Source organism: Lepidochelys olivacea (genome assembly GCF_965140295.1).
Source record: "Lepidochelys olivacea isolate rLepOli2 genome assembly, chromosome: 3".
In the NCBI taxonomy this organism is placed as follows: domain Eukaryota; kingdom Metazoa; phylum Chordata; order Testudines; family Cheloniidae; genus Lepidochelys; species Lepidochelys olivacea.
In genome coordinates, this window is record NC_140413.1 from 155,614,817 (window position 1) to 155,641,545 (window position 26,729).

Sequence of the window (26,729 nt, forward strand, 5' to 3'; positions counted from 1 at the left end):
ACTTTCTACCTTCTAAAAGATTAATAACTTTAATTGCTGTCTTTCTGTTTTGTAGGCATTGTACTCTCGCCATTCTCTAAAAATGGAGCTGCAATTATTTTTTTTTTAAGCTTTGAATTTACATATTACTTTACTTGGTGAGCTTTTCATGCAGTAAGGTAATGGGGAGGGAAGTAAGCCAAAGCCAATAGTAATACAATTAAGAAAATAGAGTAAATGCAATCATAGAGCAAGCACTAGATTAGAAAGTTAGACTTCATAATTGAGTTTGTGTGGGGTTGGCCTTGAATGTGATGAACTTCTCCCATCTGGTGAATTAAGATTTTTGTTTTGATCACTAAAATCTTGATTATTGCATACCTGTCTCCAGTTTAGTTTTAGAAACTGTCAAACACTAGACTGCAGAATTGGGAGTGGCACATCATTGCTTTTACGCTAAAAGGCTGTGGTGTGTATGTGTAAGGGCCAGGGTCCATTTGCAGTATAACTGCATTAGCTTGACTCCAAAGTTGGAGATATAGTTATAAAAATGTTTTGATGCAGATGTATTCTAACAAGTTAAGTGGACTTGGGGCATGGGTGAGAATTTTTGATGCATTTACTAGCCAGTAATCCTAGAAAAGAAATGGTCAAAATCAGTCTTCAACACTTTGCCTGATGTCTCCAGAATTTGTATCCCCTTGCACTAAAATGGTAGCACCCATCAGAAGTCCCACAGATAACATTCTTGTTGAACTATAGAACCCACCCCCCGTTTTTTTTAAACCCCCCCAAAAAAATACTCCTTCCCTTTAAGAATTTCTTCTTTTTTGAAAACTAAAATGCCAAAACAGATCCCCCACTCCTCAGCATGTTGGCATAGAATCACAAAGAGTACTCCTTTCCATAGGATAAGAATACTTAGTGTACTCATGCTGTCTAACACATGTATGTTGCTGAGGTTGGGGTTAAAATTGTTGTTGTGTAATTGTGAAGAATTTATGTTTTGACTGTCCATGTTGGTGTACAGGATTTGTATAAGGACAAAGTCAGTCAAAGTGGTTAATATGGTGTGGAGGGGTTGTGGTATGTTAAAGGATATCTAGCTGGACATTTCTCTGCTTTTATGGGTTTGCTTGGGTGTGTGATTCCTTAAGCATCCTAAATTGGCTTTAAATGATTGTTCTTTGTAGGAATAAATGAGTTCTGACAGACAGATCCATTTTCTTAAAATTACAGACTTAAATTCTACTCATAAAGAACATCTTGCATTCTTTCAGTAAAACAATCTTGCTCTGAATGCCTTCCTTTTCGTTTTGATTGTGAGTTTACTGTAGGCTTGGATTCCATCCCTGCCTCTGCCACAAATCTATTTAAATCACCTTTGTCCAACAGTGGCCACTTGGTTTTTCAGTAAAATGGGGATAATGCTATCACCTCACAAATCTCTTGTAAAGATTGATGTTTAGAGTACTTGGATACTATATTGTGGTGTTTCATAAATAAAGCCATAAGAACATTAATCTGCATTCAGTGTAGGGTATGGATGGTGTGCAGTAAATAAGGCATAGGGTCACATGGTATATAAACAAATGCTGGTTGACAGTTGTCAGTCCTGTGCTCTGAATGAGCCAAGAATTTTGAGAGGTGAGGTGGAGGGAAGAGAAAGTGGTATGTGATCATGTAATTAAAGACTCTGTCATGCCTACATGAAAGAGGGCCAAGTTAAGGTTGCTCAAGTCACCATATTTCTGGCAATCCTAATTTTTAATTGCTTGACTTTGCAGCTTTGACCCTTTATTAAAAGTTACATTAATATAGGCCAAGGACACTTAGGATGACAATTGTACAATTTGTTAAAATAACATAAAAATACTGATGTTTGGAGGAGAAGCTGTCATGCAGTAGGGAAAAACTCATGTTCTCAAGTGTCAAGTCCTGAGTAGTGAGGTGTAAAGCCACTGTAGATGCTGAAACTAATCTAGTGTTGGTCTCCATCCCAAGCCTGATTTCCCAACACTGCACCACTTTATATTCTTCTAAAACTAGAGGATGCAAGCATAATATAATCCGTTTTAACCCTCCTCCCAGTGACCTTTGTTTACTGTAGTTTTTTGCCGTTTAATGCAGATGAATCTCCTTGGGGGCAGGGATCTATTCTTAGCTGTCTAAACACCATGCACATGCATAGCATTACATAAATAGTAATCTGAGTCCCTATCCTTACCTAGGAACTTCTGAAATATAATCAGTGCCTTGGTACTGCACTGGTCATTATGTATAAAATAACACCTTTTTCTGATTCAAAACCATGTTGAAAAATGTTTGCTTAATCCTAAAGCTTTGTATTACAGTACACCTGGGAAAATGGCAATGGTGGATTACTGTTGTGGATTACTTTCCTAGTGTAGTTGGTTTCTTGTGTGTTTTTATTTCAATTTAGAAGGCCTCTTCAAGATTTATAGTATGTAGAGCAATTCTAGTTTCGTATGGCTCTTTGAGAATGATTACATAGTTAACTATTTTTTGAATAAGTTTGAAACTTGTGTTTAAGTATAATGAAGCTTATACTCTTGATTTGGTTGTTTTTGGGCACTTTTTGAGGTTAGCAAAAAAAAACAAAACCAAACATTAAAACTGGATCAAAGCTTTTGTGGTCATATCTGGAATTCTTGAATTTCCTTGAATCCTGTCAGCGTGATATTGAATTGAAATTGCACTAGTACAGGGGTTCTCAAACTGGGGGTCAGGATCCCTCAAGAGGTCACAAGGCTATTACATGGGGGGTTGTGAGCTGTCAGCCTCCACCCCAAAGCCCGCTTTGCCTCAAACATTTATAAAGGTGTTAAATATATAAAAACATTTTTAATTTATAAGGGGGGGGTCACACTCAGAGGTTTGCTGTGTGAAAGGGGTCACCAGTAAAAAAGTTTGAGAACCACTGCACTAGACACACAGTTCCATTTCCTAGTGAAAGATGAGGCTAGTGTCCCTGTCCTGATAGACTAAGGGTAGGCCTTCACTGCAGAGTTAACTGTGGTAATCAGTACGCTGGGGCTTACCCTGCATTGGCCTAACTTGGGTGTGAGTGGCAGCTTCCACAGTGGTGCTGTACTTGTGTGAGGTGCTAGGACTTCTGGGGTCCTATTCATGATTCTTAGTTCTGCAGTGAGCTGTGCCACTTTGATTCCCCCCCCCCCTCGGTGAATTGTGGGAGAGCTTGTCAGTCTTTCCAGGCACATGAAGGGAATTGTGGGATGGCATTGGAGTACTATCAGCAGGGCCATCCTTAGGCATACACAGAATACGCAGCTGTATAGGGCACCATGAAATTTGGGGCACCAAATTGCCCCAAATTTCATGGTGCCCTACACAGCTGCGTATTCTGTGTATGCGGCAGCGCCAGCAACCATCCCCATTCCCCAGCTGACCCACCTATGTGTTCCTACAGGAGTGTGGGCCCAGGGACAACTCCCTCCGCCCCTGCCCCTCCTCTTCTCTCTCCCCCACCTCTTCTCTCCCTCCCCTGCCCATTTTCCACCCCTTCTCCTAAGCCCCCTCCCCCAGCGCTGGCCTGGCACTGGCAGCTGGGGTCATGGCTACCCACACACTCACTGGCGGTGGCGGGAAGCAGAGAAACCCAGCTCGCTCTGCTGGTTCCCCGCGCTCCACTCTGCTGGCTCCCCACTGTGTCGTTCCGCTTCCCACCGCTGGTGAGTGCGGCAGGAGGCGGACCTCTTCCCCCGAGCAACACTGCTGGGGCAGGGGGAGCGTAGCGGTCTGGGCTCGGGTCGTTCTGCTTCCTGCTGCTGGTTCCAGGATCCCCGCTAATCCTCTGGCCTCTGGGCCCCAAAGTGACCCCCCCACAGCTTCTGCCTCTGCGGCCCTGCAGGCCTGGAGCACAGCCCAGACCCCCTGCAGGGGAGGGAAGTGGGGAGAGAAGAGCAGGTGTTTGGGCTGCATAGGGCACCATAATAGTTAGGGCTGTCCTTACCAGTCAGCATTTGAGTGGTTTAGGCTATGCTCACAGTGTAAAAGAAGGTTACCAGCCTGAGTATAAGTAGTGCTCAAGCTTTAGCCTGTATTCCAGGATTGGCCAGCTACTTTGACTATACAGCACCACAGTCTTGGGTGAGGTTTTGTGTGTGGATGACTGTAGCAATTGTACTGTAGATACAGCCGGAGTTAACTGTGCAGTGAAGACCACTCTTGGATGTGTCATCTGCTTTAAATTCCACTGCTTATGAGGTGTTGATGCAATTGTGGTCCTGGGTAGATTGGTCTCTGAAAAAGTCTCATCCTTTATTCTCTGAGTCCTACTTCTTCCAAAGAAAGAACAGTGATAAGTCTGTCCGAGAGCCCTTGTGCAGAGTTTCAGTCTATCCTCTAGCACTAGAAGCTGCTTTGAAGTAAGGCTACAATTTTGTCATGGAAATTTTAGTAAATTTCACAGCAGGAGTGCCAGATAAAAAGATAAGTAATTGAAAGGTCACCAAATGATGTAGCTTCACAACATTAGCTTACACGAGATTGTAGTGGGAGTGCTGAAAGGTGAGGCCAGGGGAAGGCAGGCGGGCAGAGTTTTGGAGAACGAGCCTATCCCCCACCCGTCTTGCAGTGGCAGCTCCTGTCTTTTAAGGCTGGGTACAGATCACCATTCCAGGCGTTGACCCTGTACTTCAGGTTGCAGTGCCACTCAGTTTGGGGCCTAATCAAAAGTGTTTTACAGATGTCACCAGACTTTATTCAAATTCATGATTTCAGTGACAAAACTAGCCTAGGTAAGGAGATAAAAGGAGGAGTCTTCAGTGTGCTGAAGATGCTCAGCTCCGTCTCCCCCTCATGTCTGACTCTGCATCTATACAGTGAAACAGATAGTGCAGTGCCCATATGAGGTCTGTATGTTTGGAAGGTTGCCAGATGGTTGAAGCCCAATCCTGCTAAAAACTGTGTTAATATTGGTAGGCTCTGAGAAGCAACAAGAAATGGTGAGAGTCATGCTGGTACCCAGTTGGATGGATTAGTGTGTCATTTATAACTGTCTAAATGGGCCATCTTGATTATCACTACAAAAGTTTTTTTTTCTCTTGCTGATAATAGCTCATCTTAATTAATTAGCCTCTTACAGCTTTTATGGCAACTTCTGCCTTCTCTGTATCTATCGATCCATTCCATTTTATGCATCCGATGAAGTGCACTATAGCCCACGAAAGCTTATGCTCTAATAAATGTGTTAGTCTCTAAGGTGCCACAAGTACTCCTGTTCTTTTTGCGGATACAGACTAACGCGGGTGTTACTCTAAACCAACCATTTATAACAGATGTACAGTTTAGGGGTATTAGATCCAAGATTGCTGTTAGATGTTAAGGTAACATGGATGGCAGTACCCCTTTTCATCTGCATCTGGTAAGGCAAATGCAACCACTTTTTTGGGAGTGGACTTTGCTACCGATATCTGTGTCTTTGAGCTTGTGTGTAGGGAAGTCTTATACTGGTATAAGGTATGAATTCAAACTGTTATACCAGTATAACTCTCCATGTGGGGGGACAAAGTATGAGTGCCTTTTTCCCAGTTAGCTTTTATCACTGGTGGAAGGTAGTTTACTTCAACCTGCTAACTTGAGTTGAACCTACAAAGCTGCCTTATCTTCACTAGGATTTAATTTCAGTTAATTAACTAGTTTGCTAACTTAAGTTAAGAATGCATCTTTTTTTTTGTAGAGCCAATGCCTGAGTGATTTGGTACCAGATGACCTCAGATTACATCTATCCATGCTTGTATTGCCTCACTTGGTCTCAAACTAAAGTTTTTCTCAACTGTAAATCCATGGAGGCTGCTGGCAGCATATTCTTCATGAAAAACCCTGTGGTTCTGAAGTTTGCTTTTTCCCCTTTCCAGTCTTCAAGAAGCCCAGACCTTGTAAAACTGATAGGCATTGGTCTGCTGGGCAGGTAATTAATGAGTTAAGAAGTTTGACATTGTATCTGGTTTGATACTGTGAATTACATAAAAGCTTACTGTGTTTACATATTTAAAAAACTCCTTTTTGTGGATGTAATAAGTGCCCAAAGAAATGGGCAGTAGATGTGCTTAATCTACAGAGGAGCATATTTTTCTGGTTAGGATATAGTCTCATGTGTTTTTGCTACATATCTGCTCTTTCAGTGTTATCTGTAGGATCATCAGCATCATCAGTAGATGAAGCAGTATACATTGAAAATGAGATAAGAACATGCCAAAACTCTTTTTACTCCCAAACTAGAAAAGGAAGGGAAAATTAGACTTTAACATTCTTGACCAGGCAAATTAAATCAAGAGAAACAACAGTTTGTTGAAGGAAAGTGCAGTTCAAGCTGTATGCAGCCTATGACTCAAACTATAGTCATTGATCTCATTCTTGGACAAGAGCCTTGTAGGTAGAGCTTCAAAATTAATTCTTAATAGCTTTTCTATTTAAAGCCAACCATACTTTATTGAAGCTTTATAACTTTGTAAATTCTTCAGGACAGGAACTCTTTTTGCTGTGTTTATACAGTAATTCCTTAGTACAGGTCAATACTGGCCCATGACTTGGGGTCCTATGTGCTACCACATAATACAAACTACTAAAACTACTTGCAAACTGAGCAAGCAACACAAGTGCAAGGGCTGTTAACTGCGAGACCTTTACCATTATTCATCACTTCCTTTGGCGGGAATACTTGCAGAATGTGTGTTTACATAAAATGCTAAAGGCAAACATACCAAAGAATACTATTCAGCAAGCATTCTTAATATGTTCAGAACTGGAAGCCCATACACCCCTGTGGCTCGTGACCCACCTCTTGTGTTTCGCCTCTGGCCTTGTCGTTACTAGGAAAAGGTGGTGTTAGCACATAAACTAACAGATTGGGTCATGTGCTAAAACACTTATTCCTAGTGAATGCAAGATCTGAGTTGCCTGTTTATATTTTATTTCTAATCTTAGTATGGTTATGTGACTAAAAATTCTAACTAACAAGATGTGTGACATGTTGGCATTGTTCTTGTCGATTAGTATAACAGCTGTCGTGCGTCAATAGAACAAAGCAATTTCTAGCTTGTGTTTGGGCCATAGCATATTTAATCAGTTTATTCAGCAGTTTTTTTTGACCCAGGAGCCTATTGTTGTAAACTTAACAGTCCAGTTGTCCTACTCCCAGTCCTGAGGTCTGAACTATCAGCAGTATAATACTATGGTTACATCTACACAGCTCCAATACCCAACCACCCCCATGGCAGTGACACTCAGAACCTGGCTCAAGTGTCTGGGCCTTGCATTACAAGACTGAATAGCAGTGTAGACATTCCTGCTCGGGCTGGAGCCCGGCTCTGAAATCCACCAAGAGGAGTGAGGTTCTTAGAGCCTGGGCTCCAGGCCAAGTTGGAATGTCTACTCTGCTATTTTTAGCCTTGTAGCTGAGTCCATGTCAGCTGATCTGGGCTCTGAGATTTGCTTCCTAGGATTTCTTTCTGTTGTATAGACATACCTTTTGATGATTTTCAAAACAGCAGCCAAATAGGAAAAATCTGTTCTTTTTAACCAAGTATTATATACTTAAATATTGCAACTTAAAAATATGCGTATGTCTATTATAGGAACATAATAGAAAACAAGTGCAGTGAAAATTAGTGTTTTGGTGTTCACGGAAGCACTGGACTTCACTAAATGTACAACATAGGAATACTGTTCTCCCAACTATACTTCAGGAAATTTTTGAAATCAAACTAAAAACCTGTTTTGAAAAGAATGAATTCCTTTTGGTACGTACTTGAAGAATAACAGCCTTGGTTTAACACTGGCCTAACTAATCTTATAAGACTTGGTGAATTGGTATTCTTTAATAGCTTGCTTCTGTAGCTGTATTCTTATGTGTAAGTTTATATACATATAGCTCTGTGTAACATAAAGGGACAGTGAGTCATTCATGGCCTGCGGTCTTTAGGTGTGATCCTGTAAGGGAAGGGCTCTCAGCAAATCAGAAAATTAAGTCCCATTAAAGAATGCCAAGACTGTAGCTTCAGTGGGGCAAAGGTATGGTTTTTAGCTAAATGTTAGCTAAAGTGTAAAATGCTAGTGGAAACAAGGTACAGACTAGTTTTACCTTGATGAAACTAGTAGAAGTGAAAACTGATATTTGGAGTGTGTGTGTGTTGGGGGCAAGGGGTGTCTAGGATTCACCTCATCTAGCTACATCAAAGTAAAACTACCAGTGTCTTGTTTCCACTAGCATTTTGCTATAAATTAACTTTTTTTTTTTTTAAAGCACCTTATTTTTTAGTGTAGACCATTCCTGAGGAGGGAACACTTGTGAAGGTTAATGTAGACTGTCTCCCAAACACTTATTTCTGGCTACTTTAACTTGGGAATCCATTAACTAGACAGTCATGCCTGGCCTTATTACACAGAGGACCACACAAACCTCAGCATGACCTTGTTCGATCCAGACAGATTCTACATATTTTAATAAGATTTAAAGTTAACTATTGATATTTTATATTCATCTTGTTTCATATGTATTAGGTTATTTCTATATGCAGTATTATCTATACACGTGTAAACTAAAATGATATAACATGACGACAAAACTCTAATGAATCTGCCATTAGTGTATTGTGCTGAAGCAAGTCATGGGCCTTACAAAATGCTCTGACAGGCCGTAGGTTAGGCACCTCTGAAACGTAGACATATGCTAGTAAAACTGTTAGAGTAGAACCTCAGAGTTATGAACAACTCGGGAATGGAGGTTGTTCATAACTCTGAACAGAACATCATGGTGGTTCTTTCTAAAGTTTATAACCATTGAAATAATACAGCTTTGAAACTTTACTATGCAGAAGAAGAATGCTGCTTTTAACCATCGTAATTTAAATGAAACAATCACAGAAACAGGGCTTTGGAGGACTTTTGGCATTCAGGGTTTGGTTTGGTTTGTGTGGGGTGTTTTGTTTTTGTTTTTTGGGCCTATGGCTTCACTGCAAAGTGGGTGCATTCCAGCCCTAGTTTAAACTGGAGGTGGGCTCTAATCTATACCCTCATCTTAAAGCACCTCTGAACCTGGGGCAGAGGCTAACCCTGGGCAAACTTCAGTGAAGACATACCCTCAGAAAGCCGGTGTTGCTCTTCCACTATCCCTTCCAGCAAGTGATAGTCTTTTGTCACCTTCCTCCCTGAGCTGTTAGAGAAAGAGGCCTTCAACTTTGTCCCTTCCAGCCCCTTTGATTCCACTTAAAAATAACCCCATCAGTATTGACCACCAGATATTAAGGGGCTTTCAGCCCCTATCTTTGTATTCCATATTCTTCATCAACTATAGGAATATCCTTTAGCCTTGTTTGCATCCACTTTTGATCTACCATTGAGTACTCTCTTACCCTACCTTACTAGAACAGCTATCAGTTTCCTCTGGTTTCTGGATCCTGCCCTTGAAGATAGGGTGAAATATTCCTTGTTCTAAACTACATATGGAACGCTCTGTAACCTGTCTGGTTAGTTGGTTGAACTTGCGAGGCCATAATGTCTTGATATTTTTCTGGCTAATGTGATAACTCTTTATTGGGCATGTGATCAATCCCAAAATGTATGGAATGTTCTAGGAATCAGTAGATAGAACCCTATTGATTTCTGGGGAAATCAAAACCCCAAAAGAGGGGAAGTAGGGGACATGAGTGCCTTTTCTCTGTTTAGTAAAGCCACAGCTTCAAGCTCCCTGCAATTGTCTGCAGATCAAAGAACTGGCTGATAGAACTCCTTATTGCCTTCTGCTATCTCACCTCTGCCCATTCTCCCAAGAGCTGACTATATGGGGAAGGGGCAATGGTGCTGCACACCCAATTGCTGGCATGGGTATTGAAAATTGGGGGGGCGTGTTGGTGGGCACAACACATGGTGAGGGGAGAATGGGGTTCACAATAGTTCCCAGGCATCAGGGAGAGAACATGGGAGTTGCAGGGACTTGTGCGATAGAGAGAAATGGGAGGATGGCACTCCAAGGAGGATGGTGGGATGCAAGGAGCCCTGATGTGTACAGGAAAGAAGTTAAGTGTTAGACTTCTCCCCAGTAGATATTATTTCATAATAGCAGGAAATAAGCCAGCTCTTCAATAGGAAGTGGAGACTAGTCAGACATGTTTGTGTGATACACTTACTTTTTTTTTTTTTTTTAAAGGTGAGTCTTGGCCTCTTTATAGAAGTTCCTCCAATTAATCTTTCTAATGTTGCTTTAACACAAACCATGCTAGAACATAATTTGTTTCAGATAAAGGTTAAAATGAAAACTAAATTGTTAAAGTTCTCGATACAGTAAGGATGTGTGTACTCTAAATACTCATGTCCCCCCCACCACAATAGTCTAAACATATAATACATTTTATTCCTGTAATACACTGTAGTGATGAAAGTAGTATAAATGTGTGGATAAAAGGCCAGTCATATGGCAGCTAGGCGTCCACTGTGCAATCCTCCTAAACAAAAGTATGTTTTGGTGATATTTACATGCAAAAATTTTGTTTCAGTGCGAGGATGTCGTCCTGGCAAGATCGTGCAGATGACAGAAGCAGAAGTTCGGGGCTTGTGCATAAAATCGCGAGAAATCTTTCTTAGCCAGCCTATTCTCCTGGAACTGGAGGCACCCCTGAAAATTTGTGGTATGTAAATTAGGTATATCTGGTCTTATATCTCTAGTTGTATACTTCAAAATTGGCATTTTATTGGGGATGGTGGAAACATAATAAATTGAAGATGGTTTTGTGGTGGTTTTGCATCTTTGTCTGAGTGACATGCCAAATGGCCTTGGGTAATATGGATTGCAAAAACGGCTGTCTTCACTAGCTAGATAAGAAATTACGTTGATTGAATACTGAAGAGCTTATTGACAGTTGGTAGAGCATTTACTCTGAAAGACTGTCAGCATTTAGGGTGGAGTGTGGTTAAATCTAACCGTCTGTAGTGAAAATTGTGTGGCTCCACACCTAGAGGAGGAGAGCCACTAGGCTGGGGTGTTGATCTAATTTCAAGTGTATTTCTGTAAATTGTGAGTCACATTAAAACACAGAATAAACACTTATATCATAATACTAGAACATGTTCGTTTCAAAATATATGCAAAATGCAAAGTCTTTTAACCAACATTCATTGCCACATTTAATTAATTCAGTTGTATTCTCAGAATGGATTCCCATTCACTTCAAGCAATTTAAATGAAATTTTAAAATTCCCTGTCTTATGTAATTACACTGGATGTGTGTTTTTAAACCAGTTTGATTTTGTTCTACGTAATGAACTCTTCAAGCTTTGTAGAAGACTTTGGCAGGTCCTTTCAGATAAATATTGGTAAACCTAGAATCCATGTAATTCCTTATTTAACTCTTTATAAAATTAATGCTGGATATTTTCAAAAACAATACTTCAGTAATTATTTTTTTAAATGGGAGTCTTGCAGTAATTGTTGTACAAGCACAATATCGTTCCCAATGCTGGTTAGTAAACACTCCACAGTTTTTGTCAGCCTTTTACATAGGGCGGAAGCATTGCATGTAATGAAAAGGCAGCATCATAGTATTGTTCAAATCCTGAATTTCTTGAATTAGGTATTCAATACTGAAGTGTCATGGTTCAAATTTGCTCATGTGTGTGCCCAAAGACTTTCATGGGCCATCCCATCCCTTAGATTAGACCAGTCATGCAGAAACCATCAACTTTCGTAATTTGTGCTATATGATTACAGGGGTTTTTCTAATTACCAATATCCTAATATTAATGGCAAACTCATCTTAAATGGCTAGGTTTTTTTTCCAAAGCATGTCCTGTTATACGGATCTTAAAACTGAAGCTTAATCTAGTTTTGCTGTTAACCCTCTGTACTTCACTTGGTATGAACAATAAACTGAGTTAAAAAAAAAGCCAATGTGAAACTAATGAAATTATGTACGGGAATATTTTAAATCCAAACTGATTTTAATTGAAACAGAAGACACATTATACTAGGCAAATCTGCACCCATGCCCCTTTAAACTAAATTTTGGATCTGATTTTTCAGAGGATGTTCTATGTAGAAAATGATGAGGCAACAAATCTGAAGCTAAACTTTAGTAGTAACTTGCAGGAGAACATGAAATAAGCATTAGGATGTTTCTGATGTTTAGGGAGCTTGAGCCCTATGTATGGGGACTAAGAAAAGCTCTTGTCCAGGTAGAAATAATTTTTAAACTAGTCTTAAATAAAACAATGTGCAGCTACACTAATGATCTGGCCTAGTAATTTAATTTTATCTCAAGACAAATCAAAGGAGCTGCTATGGGATGAGATTTTATACTGTCAAATCAGATTAAAATGTAGAGCTAAATTAACTCATACGTTTGGGATTTATGTGGGTTACATAAGCCAATACCTTTCATATAACACACTTTCATTTTATGCCAGTTTTCTCTTTAAAAACAATGTAGTTCTTGTTCTGGCAGGCTTCAGATTTGACTTGCAGTTTAGCTCAAAACTTGTATCTATCAAGCATCTTGAACAGATTACTAAATGTGGAGTCATGGCCTACTTACAAAATGGTTTCTGCAAAATATTGTCCAGTTATCCTCTTTCAACACTTGACTGTGGGTCTAATCAGTGATGAGCTGCCAACAGCTGAAGAACCGGTTCCTTCAGTCACTCTGGGTCTTCAGTGGCACTGAAGGACATGCTGCCGAAGACCCAGAGCGAGTGAAGGACCCGCTGCTGAAGTGTCGCCGAAGACCCAGAGCGCCGCCGGGGGAGTAAAAATTAAAAAGGGATTCTCAGGGGAGCCTCGCAAGCCGAGAGCTCAGGTGGGCTGGACAGGATGGTCCCGTGGGCCGGAATTTGCCCACACCTTTAACAACCGGTTCTAAACCGGCTTCAAAATTTAACAACCGGTTCACACAAACCAGTGCCAACCGGCTCCAGCTCACCACTGGGTCTAATTCCAAACAAAATATAATGAAACGTTACCCAAATATTTTATTGATTATCCATGTAATATGCTTAGTTGGTGGCTGACAGTTAAGTTCCATATCCTTAGTTACGTTGTTAAATTAGGCTTATTGAAAGTATGGATAGAATATGTATACCCATTCACCTAATACTACTCTGCCCTAAATATTGGTCTGAAGGAGCGTTCTGCTCCAGTTTATGCCCTAGTGGCCTACAAACGTTGTCATCTTTGCAGCATCTTTGTGATCTTTGTCAGATGCTAGTTCTAGTTCAATATGCATCTAGGTATTTGTCTACAAGGTACCAGGCTGTAAAGGAAAACTTAAACAAACAAAATCCCTCTCTTCTTCTGTGACCATTGCCTTGTATATCTAAGGGAAAGACTAACTGTATCAGTATGCACTGTAAGAATTTGCTTACTTTGGCTTAACCATCTTTCTCTTTAAAGGAATCAGTAACTAAACTAGACACAAAGTCAAATAATAGAGTTTGTCTAGTATTATGACAGATCCAGGATAGCAAGTGTCCTCAAACACCAAATTGGCTTCTGGGCCCCTCTTCATACAAGCTACGTAACTTTCTCTGGAATAAGCAGCATAAATGTTTAACCTAGTGAATTGTGTACAGCAATAGCTTTAACTCCATACGCTAGTTGTTTTAAACCAGTGGTCCACGGACTCCGCAGGGTCCACAGACTAAGATTTCCTCCATTTGAATTTTTTTAGGTGTCCGCAAATGAAAAAAGGTTGAAAACCACTGCCATACACCAAGCTAATAAGCTTGTATTCTATTACATTTTTTTTCTTCAGTGGACCAGGGACATGGCATGAAATAAATATAAATGACTATCTTTCTTATAGTGCTTCTTGAACATTTTAAGAGGAATAGCCAGACTGGAACTCATTTGAGGTCCATCTAGCCTGTCTGACAATGACCAGTACCAGATTCTACATTTCACAAAGATCTCTGAAGGTGTGGGATAATCTGCCTTCTGCATTAGGTCTCATCCTTATCTGTTGTTGTTAGAGACTGGCTTAAACCCTGAAGCATAAGGTTTAATGTCCCTTTAAAGAAAAATTATAATTCTAGGACAATGTTCCCTTTTTTAAATATCCATGTGCAGAATGAATTTTATTATGTGCATCACTGTGGAGGTGATGTGTGGTGGGGGTAGGTCAGAGGGGTTTGGAGTGTAGGAGGGGGCTCGGGGCTAGGGGAACAGGGATGAGGGTTTTGGGGTGCAGGAGGTGGCTCTTGGGTGTGTGGGGGTGGACCCAAGGGGTTTGGAGTATGAGAGGCAGCTCAGGGTGGGGATGCAGGTTCTGGGGTGGAGCCAGATATGAGGGGTTCAGGGTACAGGAGAGAGCTCTGGGCAGGGGTAGAGAGTTTGGATCGGGAGGGGGTGGGTGGGGTGTGGGAGGGAGTTTGGGTGTAGGAGGGGGCTCAGGGCTGGGATAGGGCATTGGGGTGCAGTCTCTGTGGTGGGGATAAGGGGTTTGGGGTGCAGGCTGCCCTAGGTTGTGGCGGGAAGAGAGGACTCCCCCCAGCTCTCACTGCAGCAGTGAGATATCCCATCATGATTCCCATACCTATCTGATCATGTTGTGGATCACTCCATAAAATATTATATTCTCTACCTCTTACATTATCCACCTTCTCTGTTGCAATTAGTGTTCTGATGCATGAAAAAGGAAGATTCTAAAGAGATGGGTGTGGTTCTGAAGTCCTGTTAGCTTCTGCACTTTTTGGGGGGAGGGATAGCTCAGTGGTTTGAGCATTGGCCTGCTAAACCCAGGGTTGTGAGTTCAATCCTTGAGGGGGCCATTTAGGAATCGGGGGCAAAAATTGGGGATTGGTCCTGCTTTGAGCAGGGGGTTGGACTAGATGACCTCCTGAGGTCCCTTCCAACCCTGATATTCTATGATTCTATAACTTAAAACAGAGAAGGCAAAAAGACATGGACCTGAGTATGGAGAGGAGCTTGGGCTTGTTTGTTCAAAAAGCCTCTGGAAACTGAGACTGGATTGCAGTTAGCAAGAAGCATCTTCGCTTGACCTCTGTAGGAGGTACTTCACCATTTTGCCAGCAGTCAAACTAGATCACATCGAAGTGTTCTACAAAGCAGTTAAAGCATAAATGGATCAAGAAGTATAAACTTACACTCTTTAAATCAGTCCGCAGTATGCTTATGTGATGAATGCTGCAAATAGCAAGGGTACATAGCTATTTTAACAGTAGGTCTCAAAGGACTCAAAACAGCAAAAATTAAGATGTTTGTACACTAATGCAAGGAGCCTAGGTAACAAAATGGAGGAACTAGAGTTACTGGTGCAGGAAGTGAAACCAGATATTATAGGTATAACAGAGACCTGGTGGAATAGTAGTCATGACTGGGCTACAGGTATTGAAGGGTATGTGCTGTTTAGGAAAGACCGAAATAAAGGTAAAGGTGGTGGAGTAGCACTGTATATCAATGATGAGATAGAATGTAAAGAAATAAGAAGCGATGAAATGGATATGACTGAGTCTGTCTGGGCAACAATTAAATTGGGGAAGAAAACTATTAGAGCCTCCCCTGGGATAGTGCTTGGGGTGTGCTATAGACTGCCGGGATCTAATCTGGATATGGATAGAGCCCTTTTTAATGTTTTTAATAAAGTAAATACTAATGGAAACTGTGTGATCATGGGAGACTTTAACTTCCCAGATATAGACTGGAGGACGAGTGCTAGTAATAATAATAGGGCTCAGATTTTCCTAGATGCGATAGCTGATGGATTCCTTCAGCAAGTAGTTGCTGAACCGACTAGAGGGGATGCCATTTTAGATTTGGTCTTGGTGAGTAATGAGGACCTCATAGAGGAAATGGTTGTAGGGGATAATCTTGGCTCAAGTGATCATGAGCTAATTCAGTTCAAATTGAATGGAAGGATTAAGAAAAATAAATCTGCAACTAGGGTTTTTGATTTCAAAAGGGCTGACTTTCAAAAATTAAGGAAATTAGTTAGGGAAGTGGATTGGACTGAAGAATTTATGGGTTTAAAGGTAGAGGAGGCCTGGGATTATTTTAAATTAAAGCTGCAGAAGCTATCGGAAGCCTGCATCCCAAGAAAGGGGAAAAAATTCATAGGCAGGAGTTGTAGACCAAGCTGGATGAGCAAGCATCTTAGAGAGGTAATTAAGAAAAAGCAGAAAGCATATAGGGAGTGGAAGAAGGGAGGGATCAGTAAGGAAAGCTACCTTATTGAGGTCAGAATATGTAGGGATAAAGTGAGACAGGCTAAAAGTCAAGTAGAGTTGGACCTTGCAAAGGGAATTAAAACCAATAGTAAAAGGTTCTATAGTCATATAAATAGGAAGAAAACAAAGAAAGAAGAAGTGGGACCGCTAAAAACTGAGGATGGAGTGGAGGTCAAGGATAATCTAGGCATGGCCCAATATCTAAACAAATACTTTGCCTCAGTCTTTAATAAGACTAAAGAGGATCTTAGGGATAATGGTAGCATGATAAATGGGAATGAGGATATGGAGGTAGACATCACCATATCTGAGGTAGAAGCGAAACTCAAACAGCTTAATGGGACTAAATCGGGGGGCCCAGATAATCTTCATCCAAGAATATTAAAAGAATTGGCACAAGAAATTGCAAGCCCATTAGCAAGAATTTTTAATGAATCTGTAAACTCAGGGGTTGTACCGTATGATTGGAGAATTGCTAACATAGTTCCTATTTTTAAGAAAGGGAAAAAAAGTGATCCAAGTAATTATAGGCCTGTTAGTTTGACATCTGTAGTATGCAAGGTCTTGGAAAAAATTTTGAAGGAGAAAGTAGTTAAGGACATTGAAGTCAATGGTAAATGGGACAAAATACAACATGGTTTTACAAAAGGTAGATCGTGCCAAACCAACCTGATCTCCTTCTTTGAGAGAGTAACAGATTTTTTAGATAAAGGAAACGCAGTGGATCTAATTTACTTAGATTTTAGTAAGGCGTTTGATACTGTGCCACATGGGGAATTATTAGTTAAATTGGATAAGATGGGCATCAATAGGAAAATTGAAAGGTGGATAGGGAATTGGTTAAAGGGGAGACTACAACGGGTCCTACTGAAAGGTGAACTGTCAAGTTGGAGGGAGGTTACCAGTGGAGTTCCTCAAGGATCAGTTTTGGGACCAATCTTATTTAATCTTTTTATTACTGACCTGGGCACAAAAAGTGGGAGTGTGCTAATAAAGTTTGCAGATGATACAAAGCTGGGAGGTATTGCTAATTTAGAGAAGGACAGGGATACCCTACAGGAGGATCTGGATGACCTTGTAAACTGGAGTAATAGGAATAGGATGAAATTTAATAGTGAGAAGTGTAAGGTCATGCATTTAGGGATTAATAACAAGAATTTTAGTTATAAGCTAGGGACGCATCAACTAGAAGTAACGGAGGAGGAAAAGGACCTTGGAGTATTGGTTGATCATAGGATGACTATGAGCTGCCAATGTGATATGGCTGTGAAAAAAGCTAATGTCGTCTTGGGATGCATCAGGAGAGGTATTTCCAGTAGGGATAAGGAGGTTTTAGTACCATTATATAAGGCACTGGTGAGACCTCACCTGGAATACTGTGTGCAGTTCTGGTCTCCCATGTTTAAGAAGGATGAATTCAAACTGGAACAGGTACAGAGAAGGGCTACTAGGATGATCCGAGGAATGGAAAACTTGTCTTATGAAAGGAGACTCAAGGAGCTTGGCTTGTTTAGCCTAACTAAAAGAAGGTTGAGGGGAGATATGATTGCCCTCTATAAATATATCAGAGGGATAAATACCAGAGAGGGAGAGGAATTATTTAAACTCAGTACCAATGTGGACACAAGAACAAATGGATATAAACTGGCCACTAGGAAATTTAGATTAGAAATTAGACGAAGGTTTCTAACCATCAGAGGAGTGAAGTTTTGGAATAGCCTTCCGAGGGAAGTAGTGGGGGCAAAAGATCTATCTTGCTTTAAGATTAAACTCGATAAGTTTATGGAGGAGATGGTATGATGGGATAACATGGTTTTGGTAATTAAATATTCATGGTAAATAGGCCCAATGGCCTGTGATGGGTTTTTAGATGGGGTAAGATCCAAGTTACCCGGGAAAGAATTTTCTGTAGTATCTGGCTGATGAATCTTGCCCATATGCTCAGGGTTTAGCTGATCGCCATATTTGGGGTCGGGAAGGAATTTTCCTCCAGGGCAGATTGGAAGGCCCTGGAGGTTTTTCGCCTTCCTCTGTAGCATGGGGCACGGGTCACTTGCTGGAGGATTCTCTGCTCCTTGAGGTCTTCAAACTACAATTTGAGGACTTCAATAGCACAGATATAGGTGTGAGGTCTTTTTTAGGAGTGGTGGGTGAAATTCTGTGGCCTGCATTGTGCAGGAGGTCAGACTAGATGATCATAATGGTCCCTTCTGACCTAAATATCTATGAATCTATGACTTTACAATGGGAGTATCATATTCCCATTTTACAGATGGGGAAACTGAAGCATAGCAAGATGAAGAGACTTACCCAAGGTCACCCAGTAGACCAGTGGCAAAGCCAGGAATAGAACCACAGTCCAGTGATCTATCTTGTAAGCCACACTGCCTTCCTATACACAAGTAATTTTAGAGAATTCTTTAGTGTTTAAGTTTCTATTCTTCTTCCGTCACACCCATCTACACAGTTATAGTTAGCCAGCCTCTGTGTGATATAGTATTCTGTGCCAACTAGTAACCATAGAACTGTTGCACCATGCAGCCTGCCTATTTTTTTTTGGAAGTGGCCCGTTGTGGAATATATGGTAAGTGGTACGTGAATCTGGCTGAATAATTTGTCAAATAATACTTATTGTAGCAGTTTTTAATTAACTACTTGCAAGTTTGCTGGATATCTTTTGTATAGGATATGATTTTCAAGAGTTCTGCACCATGTGGTATAGCAAATTACACGCGCGCACACAATTCCATGAAGGAAGGCACTTAGCCAAGCTACCTTGTCCAATGACATTGTATAATAGCTGTAATATTGCCGGGGTGACCAGCAGGTCAACTGTTATGACTTTGTAGGGTATAAAACAAATTTAGAATAGCTTAATGCAGCACCTGCCTCTATTGATTTGTCCAGTTTCTTTACTGATTGCTTTTGGGAGGAGAGCAGAGTGTGTGGTAGTTGGCATACAAACCTACAAGTTGCTTTGCTTTTTAAAAATAGTTAGACTTGCCACCTTCTACTGTGTATTAGTTGCATCAAGCCAGCTTTCTTCTGAATTTAAGTTTTTAAATTTGTACAAATAAACTGGAATTTCCCATCTTTTCTGGGGACTACTTAGGTAAATTGAAAGGAAGATTCGGTACCCTTCAGAATGTTTCCAGAACTGACGCTGCAATTCTCTGTAAATCTTGTGGGCAATTTCCATAGATTGAGTGCTTCCATTTTGGCTTTCTTTATCCTTTCTCAACAGACCATCTGAAAGATCTTGCCAGAATATCAGTCCGTCAACTGCCTCTCAATTCTTAACTGACCCTCTAAAATGAGTACTAATTCAATGTCTTGGTTTCAGTAAGATATTTATAATATTGTACTAATCTTTATTTCTTTAAATTTACCTTACTCAGGTGACATTCATGGGCAATATACAGATTTACTTCGATTGTTTGAGTATGGAGGATTCCCACCAGAAGCCAACTATCTTTTCCTGGGAGATTACGTAGACAGAGGCAAGCAGTCTCTGGAAACCATCTGCTTATTACTGGCATACAAAATCAAGTATCCAGAAAACTTCTTTCTCCTAAGAGGAAACCATGAGTGTGCTAGCATTAATCGTATCTATGGATTCTATGATGAATGTAAGAAAACCTTCTAGTTCTCAAAAGTTGCTTCTATTTAACAATATATTGTAGGAGTAGAAAGTAGATTATTTTTAACCAAATAATGTCTGTTTTTCCTTGCAAGAATTTATCAAAGCAGTCTGTAGGAAAAGCTTTCCATAAATTATTTTGAAACATACCTTATGTCTCTTAATACTTAGTTTTACATGTGTGTTTTTACTTGAAGTAAACTTACTGTGAAATGCCTTAACAGGTGATCATCTTCACAGGTTTTGTGAAACTTGAATAGTTCAGCTTTCAGACTTTACCTACATCTTTGTGCAGGGTATAATACACATTGTAGGTTGGCTGTATAATTCCTTTCCTAATAGACTATTCTGTTCCTGCAGGCAAACGGCGATTTAATATTAAACTTTGGAAGACATTCACAGACTGCTTTAACTGTCTGCCTATTGCAGCCATTGTGGATGAGAAGATCTTCTGCTGTCATGGAGGTAAGATAATTACTTCAATCTGACGGTGAATGTAGTTATATTTTTCCTATCCATTGCATAATTAGCATAAATTTCCAGCCCAGGATCAGACTAAAACATTGTCCTATGTTTCATACAATAGCAATTAAATTATTATTGAGAGTAACTTTAATGGCACCATTAAGATAACTGTGGCTTATTCCTGTTCAGATCTTATCATCCTCACTCTCTGTTCTCCCTTATTGTTGTGCTCAGGAACAGGATCTTTGCATTTATCTTCCAATATGCCTAAGTCCTTGTGTAAAATAACAGAAAAGACAGACCAAAAATTGCACGTTTCTTCTTCAGAATCAGTCTGAAATTTAATGTGAGGTCAGCTTTAAAGAATTGACTTACATGCTGATTCCCTCCTCCCACTCCCAAAGAATTGCATAATAAATTGTCCAATTGTGGGATAACAAACTTGTTTGCCTCTGTATTTGACAAGTTTGTACAGCTTTTTGTTCCCCCCCCCCTGCTCCTGTGTCCAGTCGTATGGACCAGTGTATTTTTCTCATCTATATGAACATTCAATGGCTTACAAGGCTTTTTCTCCCTGCTCATATCCATTCCCTCCACAGCTAGCTTCTTTGCTTTCTTCACTTTTTCTCACTGGATCCTAGGCAGAATGTAACATATCTACCTCCTTGTAGAATGATCAGCCATCCAAGTGAGCACAGCCACGCCTGTAGTGTTTTGTGCCCAAACTGCTCCAGCTATGGGCGTCATGGTGCTGCAGTTATGCCTCCCCTCAAGACTGACTGGAGCAGGCCCGGGCTCTAAATTTCCTTCTGCTTTCTTGGTGAACAGGAATGCTTCTTACAGCAAGGCAGTGGTAACAAAGTAGGAGGCTTTGGCTCAGTTTTGCCTCAAGATTCAGGGAGTGAGCGTAGTAGCCCCTGTTTTGCCCAACAACTGGAGGCTGCCTAAATTGGAGCTCAGACTTCCATTTTCCCAATCCAATGTGGGGCATGGGACCCACAGCCTTTTGCAAGAGCTGCTGAGCAGTTGTCCAATCCTGTTTCTTAAGCACTTCCCCTCCCCTTCTTGGGTCAGTAGCATCTCAAAAGAGCCATCGCTCTACTGCCACCTGGCTTTTAATGCCTTTGCTTACTTCAAGTCTCTACCCTTCTTCCCCTGATGGTGCAGAATAATAAAATGCTGCAGGACTGCAGCCATGGCACATCACAGCTGTTGGTGCTCCAGCCCTCTTCTAATAAGGATTATCTTCTCTTTGCAGAAGCTGAAGACTCTGGCAACCTCCATAACTTTTGTTTCCCCTCACAAGAGCAGTAGGGGAATATTACTTATAGACCCTAACTCAAAAATATGGGTCTGTCATAAATATAAAGGGAAGGGTAAACCCCTTTAAAATCCCCCCGGCCAGAGGAAAAATCCTCTCACCTGTAAAGGGTTAAGAAGCTAAAGGTAACCTCGCTGACACCTGACCAAAATGACCAATGAGGAGACAAGATACTTACTTTCAAAAGCTGGGAGGAGGGAGAAAAACAAAGGGTCTGCGTCTGTCTGTGTGATGCTTTTGCTGGGGACAGAACAGGAATGGAGTCTTAGAATTTAGTAAGTAATCTAGCTAGGTATGTGTTAGATTATGATTTCTTTAAATGGCTGAGAAAATAGCTGTGCTGAATAGAATGAATATTCCTGTCTGTGTGTCTTTTTTTTGTAACTTAAGGTTTTGCCTAGAGGGATTCTATGTTTTGAATCTAATAACCCTGTAAGGTATTTACCATCCTGACTTTACAGGTGATTCTTTTTTACTTCTATTAAAAGTCGTCATCTTCCAAAAAAAAAAAAAAAATCAAAATCCTAAAAAACCCAAAAACTAACACTTTTGTCTTCATGCAGCTAGGTAGAAATCTCCTCTAGTTGCTCTTCGGTCTGTGAAGACTTGTGAATTTCCCTGCAGGAGGTTAACTACTCTGCCTTTAGGAAGAGAAACTGCAGCTCCCAAAGACAATTCCCTTTTGTCTCTGCTCTGGCCCCAAAGCAAAGCAAAATAAAAAAAACTTCCAACTATTGCCAGTTGGAGACCTGCTTTCTAGCAGCACAAAGGATTTTAAAAATTTCCTTTTAAAATCTGTTTTTCTGGATCAAAAAATCTCAGATTGATCTCAATGATTTCAAGTTAATCCCACCGCTCTGCCACCATGTCAAGGTTCCTTCCCCACTCTGAACTCTAGGGTACAGATGTGGGGACCTGCCTGAAAACCTCCTAAGCTTACTTTTACCAGCTTAGGTTAAAACTTTCCCAAGGTACAAACTATTTTACCCTTTGCCCTTGGACTTCCACTGCCACCACCAAACTTTATCTGGGTTCCTGAGAAACCGTTGTTTGGAAACATCTTTCCCCCCAAAATCCTCCCAACCCTTGCACCGCACTTCCTGGGGAAGGTTTGGTAAAAATCCTCACCAATTTGCATAGGTGACCACAGACCCAAACCCTTGGATCTTAGAACAATGAAAAAGCATTCAGTTTCCTTACAAGAAGACTTTTAATAGAAGTAAAAAAGAATCACCTCTGTAAAATCAGGATGGTAAATATCTTACAGGGTAATTAGATTCAAAACATAGAGAATCCCTCTAGGCAAAACCTTAAGTTACAAAAAAGACACACAGACAGGAATATTCATTCTATTCAGCACAGCTATTTTCTCAGCCATTTAAAGAAATCATAATCTAACACATACCTAGCTAGATTACTTACTAAATTCTAAGACTCCATTCCTGTTCTATCCCCAGCAAAAGCATCACACAGACAGACGCAGACCCTTTGTTTTTCTCCCTCCTCCCAGCTTTTGAAAGTAAGTATCTTGTCTCCTCATTGGTCATTTTGGTCAGGTGTCAGCGAGGTTACTTTTAGCTTCTTAACCCTTTACAGGTGAAAGGATTTTTCCTCTGGCCAGGAGGGATTTTAAAGGGATTTACCCTTCCCTTTATATTTGACAGGGCCCTAACTCAAAAATATGCCAAAAGGGTAGTAAGGAATGCTTTCTGTGGGAGTTCACTCTAACTGCTGTCCTTAGTGGATCAGCTCCATATGCTTTACCTTCCCTCTGCTGCTCCCCTTCTTCGTCCTGTGATTATTCTTTCCAGAACCAGACAGTAAATGTAAATCAGGGTTGAAAAGGCAAAAACTCTGAAAGGTCAAGGGTCTGCCCCTAAGAGAAAGCCAAAGGCATTTGATAAGGAAAAGAACGTGGATTTTTTTAATTCTGATGACCTGATTAATAAGCAAATTAGTAGGGTCCAATGCCTTAGTACGATTTGCCCTTGAAGGGGATTGTTAGGACAAAGATTCCTAGGGGTTTGAAAGGGTGTGGCTTTGTCTCCATTGGGGATTTCAGCCAGCAGGGTAACTGCACTAGAGTAAATATCTGGTGTAGACAGGCAAGCAGCACTCATAAGTTGCAGTTTTGCTTCTACTTGAAACTGAGGTAGATAGTGCTACTTGTCTCTACACTTGGAGTTTATACTAAGTATAGGGACAAATCCCCCATATAGACAAGTCCTGCGAACATTTCCCTTCTCCAAGAAGTTGGCCAAGATATACTTGGAGAAATCCAGAATTGTCTGTTCTCCACAACTCCAGGCTGTACATTTCACAGTCTCCCACTGGTACTGCAGAAAAGTGATGGTCCTCACAAAAATTGGCCAAGTGGTCAGTCTGTGGAGAGTCTTCCATCCCATTAGCCTTTTAACTTACCCCTATCATGGATATGGAAGACAGAATCTGGACTCCATCTTGAGGAAATATCATGAATTAGGACATCTATAAGTCCAGAAGGGACTATTAAATCATCTGTCTTACCTTTATAAGACAGACTACAGTACTTGACCCAGTATACAGCCTGATAACTTGTTTGACTAAGGTATTCCTTTCTAAAAGATGCTTAAAGACTCAAAAATGGGGATTCCACCACTCGGTAGTTTGTTTCAATGGCTAGTCACCCTCATTGTTAGAAACGAGACAAAATTTTTAACTTGATTTTGTCTGACTTCAGCTTCCAGACATTGGTTCCTCTTATGCCTTTTTCTGTTAGCTCAAAGGTCCCAGTAGTATAGAATCATAGAATATCAGGGTTGGAAGGGACCACAGGAGGTCATCTAGTCCAGCCCCCTGCTCAAAGCAGGACTGATCCCCAATTAAATCATCCCAGCCAGGGCTTTGTCAAACCTGACCTTAAAAACTTCTAAGGAAGGAGATTCTACCAGCTCCCTAGGTACCGCATTCCAGTGTTTCTCCACCCTCCTAGTGAAAATTTTTTTCCTAATATCCAACCTAAATCTCCCCCACTGCAACTTGAGACCATTACTCCTTGTTCTGTCATCAGCTACCACTGAGAACAGTCTAGAGCCATCCTCTTTGAAACCCCATTTAAACAGTTGAATGCAGCTATCAAATCCCCCTTCATTCTTCTCTTCCGCAGACTAAACAATCCCAGTTCCCTCAGCCTCTCCTCATAACTCGTGTTCCAGTCCCCTAATCATTTTTGTTGCCCTCCGCTGGACGTTTTCCAATTTTTCCACATCCTTCTAGTGTGGGGCCCAAAACTGGACACAGTACTCCGGATGAGGCCTCACCAGTGTTGAATAGAGGGGAACAATCATGTCCCTCGATCTGCTGGCAATGCCCCTACTTATACATCCCAAAATGCCATTGGTCGTCTTAGCAACAATGGCACACTGTTGACTCATATCCAGCTTCTCGTCCACTGTAACCCCTATGTCCTTTTCTACAGAACTGCTGCCGAGCCATTCGGTCCCTAGTCTATAGCGGTGCACTGGATTCTTCTGTCCTAAGTGCAGGACTCTGCACTTGTCCTTGTTGAACCTCATCAGATTTCTTTTGGCCCAATCCTCCAATTTGTCTAGGGCCCTCTGTATCCTATCCCTACCCTCCAGCGTATCTACCTCTCCTCCCAGTTTAGTGTCATCTGCAAACTTGCTGAGGGTGCAATCAACACCATCCTCCAGATCATTTATGAAGATATTGAACAAAACTGGCCCCAGGACCGACCCTTGGCATGCTCCACTTGAAACCGGTTGCCAACTAGACATGGAGCCATTGATCACTACCTGTTGAGCCCAACAATGTAACCAGCTTTCTATCCACCTTATAGTCCATTCATCCAGCCCATACTTCTTTAACTTGCTGGCAAGAATACTGTGGGAAACAGTGTCAAAAGCTTTGCTAAAGTCAAGGAACAACACGTCCACTGCTTTCCCTTCATCCACAGAGCCAGTTATCTCGTCATAGAAGGCAATTAGATGAGTCAAGCATGACTTGCCCTTGGTGAATCCATGCTGACTGTTCCTGATCACTTTCCTCTAAGTGCTTCAGAATTGATTCCTTGAGGACCTGCTCCATGATCTTTCCAGGGACTGAGGTGAGGCTGACTGGCCTGTAGTTCCCAGGATCCTCCTCCTTCCCTTTTTTAAAGATTGGCACTACATTAGCCTTTTTCCAGTCGTCCGGGACTTCCCCCAATCGCCATGAGTTTTCAAAGATAATGGCCAATGGCTCTGCAACCACATCCGCCAACTCCTTTAGCACTCTCGGATGCAACGCATCTGGCCCCATGGACTTGTGCACGTCCAGCTTTTCTAAATAGTCCTGAACTACTTCTTTCTCCACAGAGGGCTGGTCACCTCCTCCACATGCTGTGCTGCCCAGTGTAGCAGTCTGGGAGCTGACCTTGTTCGTGAAGACATAGGCAAAAAAAGCATTGAGTACATTAGCTTTTTCCACATCCTCTGTCACTAGGTTGCCTCCCCCATTCAGTAAGGGGCCCACACTTTCCTTGACTTTCTTCTTGTTGCTAACATACCTGAAGAAACCCTTCTTGTTACTCTTAACATCTCTTGCTAGCTGCAACTCCAGGTGTGATTTGGCCTTCCTGATTTCACTCCTGCATGCCTGAGCAATATTTTTATATTCATCCCTGGTCATTTGTCCAATCTTCCATTTCTTGTAAGCTTCTTTTTTGTGTTTAAGATCAGCAAGGATTTCACTGTTAAGCCAAGCTGGTCGCCTACCATATTTACTATTCTTTCTATACGTTGGGATGGCTTGTCCCTGTAACCTCAATAAGGATTCTTTAAAATAGTAACTGGTGTTTTTTTCCCCCATAAAGGTACTTAATACCATAAACAAGTCACCTCTTGATCTTTTTGATAAGTTTAATAGACTTGAGCGCCTTAAGGCTCACTGTAAGGCCATTTTTCCAGTCTTCTAATTTTTTGTGGTGCTTCTCTGTACCCCATCCAGTTAAACATCTTTTTTTTTTTAAAGTGGATACCAGAACTGTACACAGTAATCCAGGATGTCTCCTCAGTGCCATGTGGAGGTGAAATCACCTCACTGTTTCTACTCAGTACTGATAATACATCC

At 41.1% G+C, this 26,729-nt stretch overlaps 1 protein-coding gene across 1 annotated transcript in view; it reads left to right on the forward strand.

The window, feature by feature from the left end:
• Positions 1-26,729, forward strand: part of PPP1CB (protein phosphatase 1 catalytic subunit beta) — a 59,166-nt gene that overhangs the window by 11,398 nt on the left and 21,039 nt on the right. The window contains exons 2-4 of the mRNA XM_084622683.1: positions 10,515-10,646; positions 19,593-19,823; positions 20,195-20,299. Of these exons, the coding sequence (XP_084478809.1) occupies positions 10,515-10,646; positions 19,593-19,823; positions 20,195-20,299 (468 nt within the window). The remainder of the gene's footprint in view (positions 1-10,514; positions 10,647-19,592; positions 19,824-20,194; positions 20,300-26,729) is intronic.